Below are 17,578 nucleotides of genomic sequence, written 5' to 3' on the forward strand. Positions count from 1 at the left end.
CTGAAACACTAATCTCTATTTCAACAAGAAAAGCATCTTTATACAGGTTTGCCGGCTAGAAACATTGCTGCATTTTAAGGTGTCTCGTGATTCCTTCTTTCAACTCTTGGAGTTCATGTTTGGAAGCTTTGTTGGATTCTCACAACTGATCTTTTTTATCATTTTATTTCCCCTTTCTCGGTTTATTTATCTATTTTTTTTCTTTTTTCGATGAATTTATTTAATACACTTTTTCCTTATTTTCTCTTTCATTTCATCTTCCTCTGCAATGTGCTTTCTTTCTTTGCCATCCTAACCTCTGCTTTCCGACTCAGGCATCCGTATGCTCGACGGAGTTGTGACAGACTCGTTGGAAGCCGCAGCACTTTCCTACAACAACCAACACATCGACGTGTACACATGTTGCTGGGACCGTCAGACGATGGCATCAAGCTGAGTGGCCAAAACGACTCGCTTCCCTGGCATTGCATGAGGGAGCTGAAAAGGTGTGTGGGTGTGAGGTGACGTGAACATTTGCTAGGTTTGATGGCAGAGAGAATCAAACTGATGAACGATGTCGATTTTTCCTTTTATCCTTTTCTCAACTCTCGTCTGTAAAATCTTTCGTTTACCGCGCGGATTAAAAGAGGCACGAAAGGCGAGCCAATTATGACCGTACGTATAAGTTTTCCGACATTGTTGTAATCCTCCAGAAATCGTATTTCTCAAACCGTCGTGTCCACGGTCCAATTTCTCCTCCTTTCTCCAAATGCTGAACCGGAGTGTTTCTCATTGGGAGATTTGCATACGAGTTTCTCCATCTCGGAGGGTAATCCCTCAGACCGCAGCTAGATGACAGAATAAGCCACAGCTGAAGTTTGTGGGACCTCTGGGGTAACGGTGTTATCGTATTCTGTCTCACCTGTGGGTCGTGCGATTATGAGTTCAAATCTTGTTCTGACAGCTTCGGCAGCGGTGGTTTCTCACAGCACAAGGTCGTTTGTGTCAGGGAGTCAAAGGCGCCACTCATTCCCTCATTAGTGTCGTTGTTGTTTGGATGCGTGAGATTTTAATCGGAGAAAAAGCATATCGACTATAAGGGCACTTGTAATCCGCTAAGAGGTGCAGAATAACCTTGATTTATGCAAATACTGAGAGAAAGCACCATACGCTGTTCAGCCCAGGTTTCCCTCCTCTGATTTCCTTAAGAAGAGCTTTTGAACAACTGTCTTGCTCAATATCTCTGAGCAAAGGACTATTGCTGGTTCAGTGATAGTCCTTTGGGCATTCTCTGGTGCCAAGCAGTTGTTGGACTTAACAAAGTGCCCAGCTCGGTAGCTCTTGAGAAGGTCTGCAATATTGATCAAAGTCTGCATCCGGAAAATAAAAAATAAAATGAATTGGAGAAAAAATTGAACCATGAATGTCCTTTCATTAAAACCTGGCAGGAAGCAGAGTATGGACTTGACTGAAACGTTGGTGTTGGGTGTTGGGGCACCTCAGACTATGATATGGGGTCAAATGGTGATAGCATGCTATAATGATAGCATAACACTGATTTAAAAATAAACTCCAAAAGTTTTAAAAATGAATAAACTCCAAAAGTAAAAAAAAAAAAACTCCAAAAGTTTAATTTAAAAAAATTCCAAAAGTTTTAAAAATAAATAAACTCCAAAAGTTTTAAAAATAAATAAACTCCAAAAATTTTAAAAATAAATAAACTCCAAAAGTTTTAAAAATAAATAAACTCCAAAAGTTTTAAAAATAAATAAACTCCAAAAGTTTTAAAAATAAATAAACTCCAAAAGTTTTAAAAATAAAAAAAACTCCAAAAGTTTTAAAAATAAATAAACTCCAAAAGTTTTAAAAAATAAATAAACTCCAAAAGTTTTAAAAATAAAAAAACTCCAAAAGTTTTAAAAATAAATAAACTCCAAAAGTTTTAAAAATGAATAAACTCCAAAAGTAAAAAAAAAAAAAACTCCAAAAGTTTAATTTAAAAAAATTCCAAAAGTTTTAAAAATAAATAAACTCCAAAAGTTTTAAAAATAAATAAACTCCAAAAGTTTTAAAAATAAATAAACTCCAAAAGTTTTAAAAATAAATAAACTCCAAAAGTTTTAAAAATAAATAAACTCCAAAAGTTTTAAAAATAAATAAACTCCAAAAGTTTTAAAAATAAAAAAAACTCCAAAAGTTTTAAAAATAAATAAACTCCAAAAGTTTTAAAAAATAAATAAACTCCAAAAGTTTTAAAAATAAAAAAACTCCAAAAGTTTTAAAAATAAATAAACTCCAAAAGTTTTAAAAATAAATAAACTCCAAAAGTTTTAAAATAAATAAACTCTGGGGATGGTAATAGATGCAGGGGAGTAAGCAGACAGCACAACGCCAGGAAGCTATAAGTAAAGCTAATACGTTTTAGGTTTCACTCATAAGGAGATACATTTAAATAAAAAGGGAAAGTGTTAACACTGTATCGGAATTTAGAGAGGCCTCATCTGAAATGTTACGTACAGTTTTGGTCACCACATCTGAGGAAGGTCTTGCTGCCACAGAGAGAGGGTTCAGCGTCAAGCGATTACATTAAGTCCAGGCCTAGCTAGACTAAGCTACGAGGAATGGCCGAATTAGACTTAGAGAAACGAGACGATTACGAGAGGATCTTTTGGAGAAGTTTAATATAATGAAGGGCGTGGACAGAATAAGTGCAGATTCGTTTTTCTGCGAAATGGACATGGACATGGACAGGACCAGGGGCCACAGCCTGAGAGTGAACAATATGAGAGTTAAGAAATTAGTTAACGCAAGGGTATTTCACTCAGGGGGGAGTAAATACATGGAATGGTCTCCTTGTGCAGATAGTGGCAGCAGAATTATGTTTAAATTGGAATTGGATAGGTACCTAGAAGCATTGGGGATAGAGGGTTGCATGAATATTGGCAGAAATGTATGGGCATGATGGGCTTAATTGTCTTGTCGAACTTCCTTGTATATCCTTATGTAACCATCGCTCACTAATGAATCGTTTAAAATGCTCTATAAATGAATGTCCTGCTCCATATGTTTAACATGTACACATACAGTTAGTGTATAAGGGGTATCCACTGTAATAGGGTAAAAAAAAAAAGGTTATTTTAGTAACCCCCGCCACCGAAGGTGGACAGAGATTATGTTTTTACCCCTGTCTGTTTGTCTGCTTGTTTGTCTTTGAGCAGGATATCTGAGAAAGTTGTGGACAGATTTGGACGAAACTTGGTGGACAGATTGAAAGTGTAACACGGACGAATGGCTTCCATGTTGGTGAGGATCCGGTTCTGGAATCCGGATCCGTGAAATTTTCCGCGATTCTTTACCATTTAGTGATGTATAGCATGAATTCTCAAAAAACGTTCTGGACATATTCGGACGAAACTTGGTGGACAGGTTTGGTGTGTGACACGGAAAGTTTAATTAGAATTTGGTGAAGATCTGGATCCGGATACTATAATTTCTTAATTTGTTACGTGATTCTTCACCATTGAGAGATTGGGACAAAAACGACATGTGGCATGATATTTCAAAAGGTTGTTGACGGATTATCACAAAACTCGATGGATGAGTTGGGTAGGTGACAATAACAAGCTGATTCGATTTTGGTTCAGGTCCGAATTGAGATCTGACCTATCAGTGGGATACAAAACGTAAACTGTTCAGCCTGGCGGAGGTATGCTCTCTTCCAATTGCCCTTCTAGTTATTCTGTCCGATTCATCAGATGGTACATTTACTTCTGAAAATGTAAACTTCTTTATTTACTCAACTTGTGTAGTAACCGTAACATTTTTTCTGACCTATTTCTTTATATTATAAACTTTTGTTTTCTAAAAGTATAGCTTTCCTTTTTCATAGTTGCTATATATAAATCTTGGGGAAAATGCCAGGTGCATATAAAAGGCCCTTTAAATAAGGGTATGTGCCATGTGGCAAAATATAGAAAAGAAGGGACATTCCATAGCTTGTAGAAAATGCCAAACATTACAAAATAAGGGGCGTTCAAAAAATCTCGTGTACATGCTGGACTACCCTTGTGTTCTTAGGAGGAACCAAGGAATGCTCTAGAAAAGTTCATATTAAGGGGCGCCCTACACTTGGCAAATAAAATACATTTACTTCTTCATGCTGCTGAATGAATCAAATTGGCGCCCCTTCATATGAACTTTTCTAGAGCCTTACTTGGCCTTTTCTATGCCCCTGGTATTTTTTTCCAAGAATGTCCCTTCTTTTCTATAGTTTGCCACATGGCACATCCCATATAAAAGGGCCTTTTCTATGCCCCTGGCAGTTTTTCACAAGATACATTTTAAATACGAACAAAATGCATTTGTTCAATGTACAAGACTTTAGTCAAGACGATATAAAAGACTTGAAAAAGTAAGGGGGAAATATTATTCAACCCAGATGAGATTCAAACTCACAATCTCCAGCTTGTCTGATGAGTGATGACTTATCCATTAGGCCAATGAGACAGCACGTTAGTTTTGTGTAATAATATTTGTAAAGAGGTATAAAGTGTGTATATATGTATATTTATATATAATTTAATTTTAAAGCAAACACTATAGCACTTTGGAATTTGTTTTGAAAGCCATTAACTAGACCTATTGGCCAATATATATTCCAAATTTCAGCTAGTTTCAATGTATCGCCCTTGAGATATGAGCGCCAACACATTTTAGGCGGACGGGCGGACGGACGGACACCAACGTGTTTTTGAGGGTTTTCTTAATAAAACTCAATAATGCAGAAACAGACGTTGCTGAAATTTGGAACATATTACCTCAACGTACAAAGCATTTACTTCTGAAATTTGCAGCCGATTTCGTCCAGTAGAAGCGGAGAAACGCATTTTCAGTCCCCATGTTAAAGCTGCATACAGAGAAACGATCCCTTATATAAAGAGAGGGGCACTTTGCGCCTCCATTTCATTGAGGTTATTTCTCATTTCTGGAGCAGCGTACGTAAGATATAAAATTTGGATCGTAAAGTGGTGTTTTATTTCAATATTTTTCCAACTGATCTTTGACCCTTTGAATGTAAATGAATGATGGATGTGTGTGTGGCAGGGCCGAGGTGGGAAAGGAAGCATCTTCGTTTGGGCCACGGGAAACGGAGGGTTTATGGGAGACCACTGCGGAGCTGACGGTTACGTGGGTAGTCCCTACACGCTTGCCATCGGCTCTGTGTCAGCCCAGGGCCTGACCACCTTTTACTCCGAATCCTGTTCTGCCCTCATGGCTGTTGTTCCAACAGGAGAAAGTTTCAATTTCCGTGATCTGGGGAACAAAATGGTGAGATGCTTTAATGACAAAAAAAAAACTGTGGCTTCTCTCACATTTAAATCAGTTTTTCACTTACCAAATGGTCTTGTTTTAATCCTCACATTGTGTCGGATACATGAGGCCCGGGTTTACTCAAACTTGCCAGCGTTTTGGGAGAGCAGAGCCCCAAGGGTTCCAGACATCACAGACCTCACCACAGCTACTAGATGAACCATCTGCTCGGTAGACCTTCATGATCCTTTTGTCAGTGCTGCAAGATGATGGAAAGGCTTACGATGCCGACAATGGAGCCACGGATGTTCACGGTGGGAGGTGGTAAACGCCCTTCTTGGAACCAACAGCTGTGTCGTTACAAGCTGTTTGCAGGCCAGTGTAGAGGGCAACAGCAAATGTCACCAACTGCATAGCTAGTGGTTTGAGTGTGGGACCTTGGGAAACCACACCGATGGGTCAGTGTTAATTCCGATTCATCCCATCGCCACCTGCCACCCTCAGCCTCTGCTTGGCCCACCTGTATGAGGAATGTGGTTGATAGAAAATGCGTTTGGGTTCTTCACCCGACATTTCATTAAGATGGGGAACAAAAGCATAACATCCTCTTAAAGGCAGCAGTTATGGGGTAGCTTAATGTATGGTTTTTATTTATATTGGTCCAGCTAATCTCAGCCCACATGGGTAGGCTGTCACATTCCAGGCATCAGAAAACAATGTTGGCCTAAACTGATTATAGGTTGGCATGCTATACGTGACTATCAGCTGGCACAACATTGGTTAAACATGACTCTCGGCTTGCATAAGGTTGGCCTCAACATGACTGTTAGAGAGAGGGTTAGCCCAAGGATGGCCGAGTCTTGAATCTTGGTTGACCTAAACATGACTGCAGACTGGCACGACATTAGCCTAAATGTGGCAAAGCTGGCACAATGTCAGCCTCGCTTTGACAATAGGGTGGCACAAAGTTGGCCTAACTATGACGATAGACTGATCCATTGATCCAATGTTGAGCTAGTTTTGACAGTATGTTGGCACAATGTTGACCGAAGACTGACCAAAGGCACCTACTCTTTTAGATTGACCCGACATGGTAACGCGGGTTGTCTTTGGTGCTAATGCATATCCTCCAAGCGCTTTCCCAATGTTGTTTCAGGTAACGACGGTGCCAGGGGGGGGATGCATAAGCTACTTCAGTGGAACATCAAGTGCAGCCCCACTCGCCAGTGGAATCATCGCACTTGCACTGCAAGCCAAGTACGTGCTCACCTTCACCGCTGAAATTCCTCAAATTATACTACCGTACATGTACTGGCTTTTCCTTAATTTAGTCTCGCTTATAAACCGGCCTCAGGTCCAATTTCCTGTGAAACCGAATCAACTCAAAAATAATGTTGGAGCTCCTGCATCGCGAAGCGCACCGTCCTCCAGAGGACAACATTACGCCAGTTTTATTTTGTCTGCAATGTGAACATGTTGAAGGTGCTCCGATAGATATAGATATACTGTATATATATTAACATGACTGTTAGAGAGAGGGTTAGCCCAAGGATGGCCGAGTCTTGAATCTTGGTTGACCTAAACATGGCACAATGTCAGCATCAGATATATATCTATATCTATCGGGGCACCTTCAACATGTTCACATTGCAGATGTGATATATATATATATATATATATATATATATATATATATATATATATATATATATATATAATATATACATATATACACACACATACATGTATACATATATACATATATACACACACACACAGTGCATTCAGAAAGTATTCAGACCCCTTCACTTTTTCCACATTTTGTTATGTTGCAGCCTTAGGCTGAAATCGTTTAAATTCATTTTTTCCCTCATCAATCTAAACTCAATACCCCATAATGACAAAGAGAAAATAGGATTTTAGAAAGTTTTGCAAATTTTATTAAAAAACAAAAAAACTGAAATATCACATTGACATAAGTATTCATACCCTTTGCTATGACACTTGAAATTTAGCTCAGGTGACTCCCATTTCTCTTGATCATCATTGAGATGTTTCTACACCTTGATTGTAGTCCACATGTGGTAAATTCAATTGATTGGACATGATTTGGAAAGCCACACACCTGTCTATATAAGGTCTCACAGCTGTCAATGCATATCAGAGCAAAAACCAAGCCATGAGGTCGAAGGAACTGCCTGCAGAGCTCAGAGACAGGATTGTGTCGAGGCATAGATCTGGGGAAGCCTACAAAATAATTGAAGCATTGAAGGTTCCCAAGAGCACAGTGGCCTCCATAATTCTTAAATGGAAGAAGTTTGGAACAACCAGGACTCTTCCCAGAGCTGGCCGCCCGGCCAAACTGAGCAATCGGGGGAGAAGGGCCTTGGTAAGAGAGGTGACCTAGAACCCGATGGTCACTGGCTGAGTTCCAGAGATCTGTGTGGAGATGGGAGAAACTAACAGAAGGACAACCATCACTGCAACACTCCACCGATCTGGGCTTTATGGCAGAGTGGCCAGACGGAAGCCTCTCCTCAGTGAAAGACACATGAAAGCCCGCTTGGAGTTTCAAAAAAGCACCTAAGGGACTCTCAGACTGTGAGAAACAATATTATGTGGTCTGTTGAAACCAAGATTGAACTGTTTGGCCTCAATTCTAAGCGTCATGTCTGGAGGAAACCAGGCACTGCTCATCACCTGCCCAATACCATCCCAACGGTGAAGCATGGTGGTGGCAGCATCATGCTGTGGGGGTGTTTTTCAGCAGCAGGGACTGGGGGCTGGACTGGTCAGGGTTGAGGGAACAATGAACGGAGCAAAGTACAGAGATATCCTTAATGAAAACCTGAAACAGAGCGCTCAGGACCTCAGACTGGGCCGAAGGTTCACCTTCCAACAGGACAATGACCCGAAGCACACAGCCAAGATAATGCAGGAGTGGCTTCAGGACAACTCTGTGAAGGTCCTTGAGTGGACCAGCCAGAGCCCTGACTTGAACCCAATCGAACATCTCTGGAGAGACCTGAAGATGGCTGTCCACTGACGGTCCCCATCCAACCTGACAGAGCTTGAGAAGATCTGCTGGGAAAAATGGCAGAAAATCCCCAAATCCAGGTGTGCAAAGCTTGTCACATCATACCCAAGAAGACTCGAGGCTGTAATCGCTGCCAAAGGTGCTTCAACTAAGTACTGAGTTAAGAGTCGGAATACTTATGTGAATGTGATATTTCAGTTTTTTCTTTTTAATAAATTTGCAAAACTTTCTAAAATCCTGTTTTCTCTTTGTCAATATGGGGTATTGAGTGTAGATTGATGAGGGAAAAAATGAATTTAAACGATTTCAGCATAAAGCTGCAACATAACAAAATGTTTAAAAAGTGAAGGGGTCTGAATACTTTCTGAATGCACTATATATATATATATATATCACAAATGCAGTCCTTTAAGTTAGACTACCAATTCCCCTTTTAAGATGAGCATAGGACTGAGCACCGCTGTTTGATCCTGTTCTGCTCAAAATTTCAATGCAGTGCACCACTGAGGTTGTTCCATGAGTCTTCATGAATTGTTGTGCTCCATTATTACAGTGAGATCATCCAAGTATAGCTTCTCTCTTGTGCTTTCCAAAAGACTTGCCCTCTTTCTCCAAGTTGTTCTACATCATTAGGCCTCCATACAAAAACGTAATCAGTTTGATTTGGAACACCTTGGCATCTTGAGAAGAAAACAAATGTTGATGATCTCCATACACCGGTTTTCAACCTCCACCTCCCGCTCCCATCTAAAAACATGTCAGCTGTGAAAGGACTCGTAGTAATGGCTCGTTATTTATTTCTGAGCCTCCTGTGATGCAATGTTCTCTCACCTCGCAGCCCCCCAGAGTCCCAGAAGAATTTCCTAAACTGCAATACTCTTCAGCACCTGATAATGCTGCATTTAATTATAGCAACTGTGAATGTCAAATTCATTGTCTAAATAGTCTCCTTTGCCGAGCCGGTCTGTCTCAGCACCTTTGACCGTATTGAATTCTACTTGTTTTATGCTCCGTCTTGTTCTAACTTGCATCCCTCTTCCGCCGGATCCTGTCAATTTTCACCTTGCAGCCATTCGGCTCTTTCATCTCGCACCGTGCGAAGTGGGGAAAATGGATGGCCTCTCCTGGCTGGAAACGCTGGTTTGATAAACCGTCCGTCCGTCTGGATGTTGGCATGCATTTTGCGAGGAAGCAATGGCATTGGGAATAATGGGGAGCGGAAGGTGGTGGAAACGGATTCGTTTAATCCACGGGGCTGATGCCGGACAACCGAAAATAGTCGTGTTTCGAACGGGCCTGAAAACTCCCAGGGGCCTCGGCCTGAAGGTACAATCGAAGGGTTGCGTTGGTCGTGTTGCTTCTCCTGGCAGACGTTTCACCATCTTCGCCGTTGCACGGCAAAGCCATATACGCACAGCTGGTTCATTACCCATGCGAAACGGCAGAAAGTGCCGGGCATGGGGTTATCGGCTCCTCGGCGAGCTGGCAGCTTGATGTTTTCATAAACAACAAAGACCTGACCTTTCTGCTTTCAACAGCCACCGCCACGGCTGTGCTGACGGGCGTGCTGACATCGTCGCGGCAACGCCAGAGGCAACGTCGCCATGGTAACAGCGATAGACCCTTTTTTCTGTGGTGATCATCACTGTCGCCGCTCCACCGTAACCCCCTACCCCCACCGGTCTCTGTGCTTTTCAGCCCACGACTGACGTGGCGAGATGTGCAGTACCTTGTGGCGAGCACCTCGAAGATCACCGACCCACTGAGCCGTGGTTGGCAAGTGAACGGAGCCGGTTACCACACGCATAACGAGTAAGTAGGCTTGATCAATCTTGTGTGGAACGCTTTGCATTTCCCCCGAGCACATTTGTATGGCACTGGGTGCGCAGGAATGATGTTGTTCGTCCAAGTTCAGATGTTCCTTGGGTGGGAGACCATCCAAGCACTACAGCGCCCTCCGCTGGTCCCAATTTGCTGAATTTACTAATTGGGCTCAGTGGTCTTCACTGTGACATCACGAAAACTTGAATTTGATTATTTCACTTCCTGCATTAACAACGCACACCGAATTCCTGTCACAACAAAATCATTTGTCACTCATTGAACAGGTTGTGTTCCTTGTCTGTAACCAGTCGACGACCTCTTCAGATAGGAATTGTATTTTGTTTTGCAGTGATGAACCTAGTTTTCTAGGATGTTGTTGTGCAACGTTTTATCCTTTCCTTCGTCTACAACCCTTTATCTCTCGAGCCACCACTTCTGACGAAACAGCAGTCGGAAGTAATATCAACAAGTTTCTCCTCTCCGAACAAAACTTTCAGAAACCAAAAGCGACACATAAGGATGAGGAAACTCTTGCGTGATGCTACTTGGAAAATCCATGAAGGACCAAAATATGGGCGAATTTCACTTCCGTGGTCGAAGAGGGCTTTGAAGGGGAAAAAAGATTTTGACTTTTGCACATGTGCCGGAGAATTGGAGGACTGTGCTGGAAAAACGCTCAAGCTAATGGAGGTCTCATTCTTAAAAATACAAATTGAGCATATTTTGGTCCATTAGACCATCGAGGACCATTAGACCAATAGAGCCTGTGATAGATGCTGTGAAGAGAAACAGGTTGAGATGGTTTGGTCATGTGTTGAGGAAGGATGAAAGTGACTGGTTGAGAAGAGTGATGGAAATGAATGTCGAAGGAAGTGGAAGACGGGGAAGACCGAGAAAGACTTGGCTAAAGATGGTGGAAGAAGAAATGCGGGCAAGGGGGTTAACAAGGAGAGATGCAGAAAATAGGGCAAAATGGAGAACATTGTCATGGGGACCGCAAGGCTAACCCCCGCCCGAGCAGGGAAAATGGCCTTAAAATGCCTGTTGTTTGTTGTGTTGTAGACCATCGAGGTACGAGGCCATGTCACCTGGAATAAGGAGGTATGGCATTGGAGAGTCAGGTTTGTGAAACAATAACATATATTGTACGTGGCCTTGCATATCATTCAAAAAGTTATTTCAGCACAATACTCACGATAGAAGGAAAACAGATTAATGTCAAAACTTGGTGTCCTGTCTTACGAGAAATATTTGGGGGATGTTAAAGATCCCACGGTGTCCTCGAAGAGTAGAAACCCTGAACATATCACAAATTTCTGTCACCTTGAATTGAATGTGAGACATAATCAGCGTCTTCGTCAAACCCCACAAGAAGGTGGGAATAATTGAGCCTGTTAAAGTGGTAGTAGTAGTGGTGTGAGTGGGAGGAGGAAAAAAGTTGGCATTGCAGTAAGGTGAAGCAACCTTCTTGAACAGGTCTTCAAGACCGGTAGCTGTCCAGGCATGAAAGTACCTTTCGACCCTTTGCGGCTAATGCACACCCGTGATCGGATGGCAGGCACATTCGCCGGGAAAGGGCAACGGGGTCTGAGCATGTTGCGAGCCCCAGCCACCAGTGTGCTCGGGTGTACGTGCCTCCAGGTTAATGTGCGACGCGCCACGGGGCAGGCCTTTGAGGCTGCGTGGCAGCAGGAGAGCAATGTGCCAGCACCTTTAGAAGGGTACTAAAGGAAACATGGAATAAGCAACCCCTCCCTGTCAAGGTGCCTTCATTTGGTAGGCCACCACATTACGTGGCGGGTGCCTTCAGCATATATCAACTCTTATTTTCTACTTAAGTTGGAATGTCGGGATGCTCGCTTAAAATGGGACTATTGTTCCACTTCATTGTTTTGGTCCAACACTGTGTGGGTAAGGGCTATTGTGGTGGAGCCATTGACCTTCGAGGGACGTTCACGAACCTTACTAATCACCTCACCAGTGTAACTTCCACAACCGTACACTAGGAATACGCAAGGAACGTGGATGCAGGAGGAGGCCATTTTGTCCACCCAACCTATGCTACATCTACACCACATTTAACTCTTGGATACAGTGATTGGGCGTCGGAGGCCCACAAGGTTTTTTTGGTTGCAAAAACTATGTTGTACAATTTTTTTTGGGGGGAATGAGCCTCATTTTCACCGACTTTCATGTTGTTTCACAAAATTCAGTGACATTAAAAAAGAAATCATTCAGGCTCGTGGGAAAATCTTCATTCTTCACTTATAACCCGAAAATCGGACACGAATGCAGGCCTGGCGCCTTCGAGGCCCTGCATAAATGTTGTTGTACTACTATGTTATATCATTATTTTCTTGATATGAGCCTCATTATATGCTCCTATAACTTGGTTACAAATAATTCAGTGACAAAAATATGAAAATTTAAAAAATTACACGAATACATTCGTGGGGCCTCCGAGGCCCAATGGCAGCATAGGTGTAGGATTTTTGACAGTTGTGGACACATACATTCTAAATAAAAGGATTAGCGAATCATATTTTTTTGAGCAAATACTCCTCCATGAGCCTCAACTTTTTAGAGAAAAAAATGTTGAAATACCAAGCACAAAAAATTTTTTGCAAAAAAAAAAAAAGATTCATTACTTGTATGGGATTCTTCCAACTAATAGGATCAATGATTCACATTTCCTGAGCAAATACACATCCATGAGCATCGACTTGGATTGAAAAAGGATTTCAAAGAAAAAAAATCTATAAAAAATAAAAAATAAAACAAACATTTAATGAATACATCCGTGGGGCCTCCGAGGCCCAATGGCGGCATTTATGTAGGATGTTTGATGCCTGCATCTGAGGGTTAATTAAACAAAGATCTCTATAACCCTTAGATCTCAGTAATTGCATATCGGAGCATTCCTTCGATGGACAAAAACAATGCTTGATAGTTCCTCGTTTTTACTTTTTATAACCGACTTAAATAGATGTACAGTTGAGTATGTGGCTCTGAGATGCACCTCGCTCCATGGCCAATGTAAAGTTAATGACGTTGAGTGCAAGACATGAGTGCAATGTCACATTAACGATGGTATTGGCAGTTGTTTAAAGGAAAGCATGAAGAACTTAAGGAAAAGCTTTTGAAACTGAAGTAATGAAAGAAAGGAAAACTCCCATGAGCAAGAGTACTCCTTATCAGGAAATAAAATGGAGCTGTCAGATAAAAGGCAGAACCAGGCCTAACTAGCAACAGGAAAAAGTCCAAGTCTGTAATATACATTTGGGAAAAAACTCTTCTGCTGGGCTAACAAGGGCTAACAAGAGCAAATGCCAGTCAAAGTATTTGAACCCTGCGTGGAGGAGGATGAGGAACCAGCATGACCATATTCTCTCAAGCGTTCCCCCATTAGGCTGTGCGAAGCATTGGAAATCGATAGCAAATGCCTTTTTTGGAAACCCTGGAAGGTAGAGGTCTTTGGGTAGATTGTAAAAAGAGAGAGCGATGATTTATGTTAGGTTTTCACTTATGGAGAGACGAATTTTGAAAAGGAAGGTATTGATTCGGTCCATATAAGACCCTCAGTAGCTCTGCTCCATCAGAGGAGCCTGTGTGCCGTTATTGAACCTTCTGCCACACCTTATGAGGTTGTAGTGCGTGCGGTTGCCTGCGTTCCAATTAACCGCTCCCCCGGCCTGTCCTTCCTGAGCAGAGAAAGCTTTGAAGAATTAATGGCGTCCGATCTCCAGCCGTTCGTCATAAGCGTGGATTAAAGTTAATTACAAGAAAAAATATCAACCAGCAGTATTGATCTCAACAGCACTGCTGCTGAAAGCAAGTGGGCTAAAGGCTAATTAAAACGTGATTTCTGATTTAATATGAGCCGGACTCTTCTATAAAGCAAGGAAATCGGGGAGAGCACTTTGACTCGAAAGGCCGCTGCCTAGCATGAGCGGAAAACAAACGCGAAAAACGAAGCCAAGGTTGGGCCTAACACTTTGATGCAGAGTGCGGGCGATTCTCTTTTGCTCCTGATTTCAAAAGAGATTTAATTTCACCCTCGTCATGATGCAGTGTTGCACCGCTGGGGTATCCCTTAACCATGCCTCCAAGGGGTGGTGGAGGTCTAATGCCTCTTTGAAGGAGCTAAGGAATATCTGTTTACATGTCGGCAAGCACGGAAATAAATTGCATCAACTTGGGGATCCTTTAGTGTCGAGCGACGATTGGGTTTCTGCTTGGGTTTTGATGGCCTTGCTGCTCATTCCTAGTGCGGTGAAATGAGCTTGACCGATGCAGGATGCGTGGATGTAATTGGGATGTGTCGATTGGAGCTGTACGCTTACGGCGGAAAATGACCGACGGTGAGATTTTGAAATAGCGCCGACTGTGATCCGAAAGATACTGGAAGACAATCACAATTGCTCGGCAGAATTCTGGACCATTGTTGTATTAACTCAAAGGTCGTTCCGAGTTTCCAACACTCTGCCCTTTCCTAATGCTGTTTAACCTACAGCAGCAACTGTTTAAGATATTGACCTCACTAAATATGGAAAACTAACTACAACAATGCTCTTCGACTTTTAGATATTCCTCTCCCAAACTGTCATTTTCTGCTCAGTTTTTGTGGACACAGATGTCAGATGGACACAGATGGACACAGATGACACAACTAGAACGACACTCGGCGGAGAGCATACCTCCACCAGGCTGAACAGTTTACGTTTTGTTCCCCACTGATAGGCCGGATCTAGATCCAGACCTGAACCAAAATCGAATTGGCTTGTTCTTGTCATCTAACCAACTCATCCACTAAGTTTTGTCATAACCAGTCCAAAAGGTTTGAGATGTCCTGCTACACAGTCATGGCCAAAAATATTAGCACCCTTGCACTTCTTTTAAATAATGCACCATTTCTTCCAGATAATGCACTGAGCAAGTGTTGAAATTAAAACATATTTTGGTATCCACATGTGTATTTCTTTGGTTTGCAGTGGAACAAAACAAAAAAGCTTTAAAAACTACTAAATCTTGGCCAAAAAAACTACTAAACCAGAGAATTGTCTGAGGAGGTCAGACACAAGATTGTAGCCAAGCGTGGACAATCTCAAGGCGACAAGTCCATTTTCAGAGACCTAGATGTTTCTGTGCCCACCGTACGCAATGTTATCAGGAGGTTTAAGGCCCATGGCACTGTAGCCAACCTCCCTGGACGTGGCCGCAAGAGGAAGGTTGATCAAAGATTGCAGCAAAGGATTGTTCGAATGGTTGAATGGTGGAGATAGCACCTCGCTCAACTGCCAAACAGATTCAAGCTGACCTTCAGACACAAGGTACGACAGGTTCAACTCGCACCATCTATCGCCAACTCAATGAAAGGGGGTTATATGGTAGGAGACCCAGGAGGACCACACTGCTGAGAAAGAGACATAATAAATCCCGATTGGAGTTTGCCAAAACACACCTGGACAAGCCAAAATTCTTCTGGGAGAATATCCTGTGGACAGATAAGACCAAATTAGAGCTTTTTGGGAAAGCACATCACCTCTATGTTTACAGAAAACAAAATGAAGCCTTCAAAGAAAAGAACACTTTCCCTACAGTCAAACATGGAGGAGGTTCAGTGATGTTTTGGGGTTGCTGTGCTGCCTCTGGCACTGGGTGCCTTGAATGTGTGCATGGCATCATGAAATCAGGAGATTACCAAGGAATTTTGGAGTGCAATGTTCAACTCGGTGTCAGAAAGCTGGGTCTCCGTCAAAGGTCATGGGCCTTTCAACAGGACAATGACACCAAACACACTTCAAAAGGCACCCAGGAATGGTTCAAAACAAAGTGCTGGACTGTTCTGAAGTGGCCAGCAATGAGTCCATATCGAAATCCCATTGAACACCTGTGGGGAGATCTGGAAACAGCAGTTGGGAGAAGGCACACTTCAAATCTGGGAGAACTGGAGCAGTTTGCACAAGAAGAGTAGGTCAAACTGCCAGTAGAGAGGTGAAGGAAGCTCATTAATGGCTATAGGAAGTGCTTGACTGCAGTTATTTTGTCCATTGTCTGTGATACCAAATATTAAGTCTCGGGTGTCAATAATTTTGTCATTGCCATTTCTTTTTATTTTCTGATTTAAAAGGACTAGGGCATGCCCGTACTATATATATATCGAAAATTATATCCCCCCCCTCTATTTACATGAAATGGTTTGGTCCATTCGCAAAGCCAAAGCGAACGGCTTGCGAGTACGGTGACAATCCCCCCCCCCCCTCTATTTACATGAAATGGTTTGGTCCATTCGCAAAGCCAAAGCGAACGGCTTGCGAGTACGGTGACAATCCCCCCCCCCTCTATTTACATGAAATGGTTTGGTCCAAAGCGAACGGCTTGCGAGTACGGTGACAATCCCCCCCCTCTATTTACATGAAATGGTTTGGTCCAAAGCGAACGGCTTGCGAGTACGGTGACAATCCCCCCCCTCTATTTACATGAAATGGTTTGGTCCAAAGCGAACGGCTTGCGGAGTTTGGTAAAGAAATCGCCATAGCTCGGTAACTACTTCTCCGATTAATATGAAACCTTGAAAAGGCACATCCTCAGGTCCCCAGCAATATACCTGGCAAGTTTCAAGTATATCGGACCCGTGGTTGTCGAGAAACAGCGGTCACAGACACACAGACAAACACACACACACAGAGAGATTACTGGAATTATAGATAGACTAGGACGTGCCCGTACGTGGGTGCCCGTTCCTTGGTGCGGCCCGCGTGCCCGTACTATATATATATCTAAAATTATATCCCCCCCCCCTCTATTTACATGAAATGGTTTGGTCCATTCGCAAAGCCAAAGCGAACGGCTTGCGAGTACGGTGACAATCCCCCCCCCTCTATTTACATGAAATGGTTTGGTCCAAAGCGAACGGCTTGCGAGTACGGTGACAATCCCCCCCCCCTCTATTTACATGAAATGGTTTGGTCCAAAGCGAACGGCTTGCGAGTACGGTGACAATCCCCCCCCCCCTCTATTTACATGAAATGGTTTGGTCTAAAGCGAATGGCTTGCGGAGTTTGGTAAAGAAATCGCCATAGCTCGGTAACTACTTCTCCGATTAATATGAAACCTTGAAAAGGCACATCCTCGGGTCCCCAGCAATATACCTGGCAAGTTTCAAGTATATCGGACCCGTGGTTGTCGAGAAACAGCGGTCACAGACAAACACACAAACACACAAACACACAGACACACAGACACACAGAGATTACTGGAATTATAGATAGATATATGAAGTTGTGAATCAAAAACAAAGGATTTTAAATATTAACAGTGAAATAAAGAATTGTGGAGACCAAATAATTTGGTCAATTTCAACTTATTTTTAGAGAAAATTATGTGTTATTTGAAAAAAGTGCAAGGCTGCCAATATTTTTGGCCACC

At 42.4% G+C, this 17,578-nt stretch overlaps 1 protein-coding gene across 1 annotated transcript in view; it reads left to right on the plus strand.

Moving 5' to 3' along the window:
* The first annotated feature begins 355 nt into the window (after positions 1–355).
* LOC137439825 (proprotein convertase subtilisin/kexin type 6-like) overlaps positions 356–17,578 on the plus strand; it is a 226,743-nt gene continuing 209,520 nt past the window's right edge. The window contains exons 1-4 of the mRNA XM_078768303.1: positions 356–485; positions 5,083–5,307; positions 6,446–6,546; positions 10,025–10,138. Coding sequence (XP_078624429.1) covers positions 5,137–5,307; positions 6,446–6,546; positions 10,025–10,138 — 386 coding nt within the window. The 5' untranslated portion in view covers positions 356–485; positions 5,083–5,136. The remainder of the gene's footprint in view (positions 486–5,082; positions 5,308–6,445; positions 6,547–10,024; positions 10,139–17,578) is intronic.

Source organism: Myxine glutinosa, chromosome 14 (assembly GCF_964187855.1).
Source record: "Myxine glutinosa chromosome 14, kmMyxGlut1.1, whole genome shotgun sequence".
In the NCBI taxonomy this organism is placed as follows: domain Eukaryota; kingdom Metazoa; phylum Chordata; class Myxini; order Myxiniformes; family Myxinidae; genus Myxine; species Myxine glutinosa.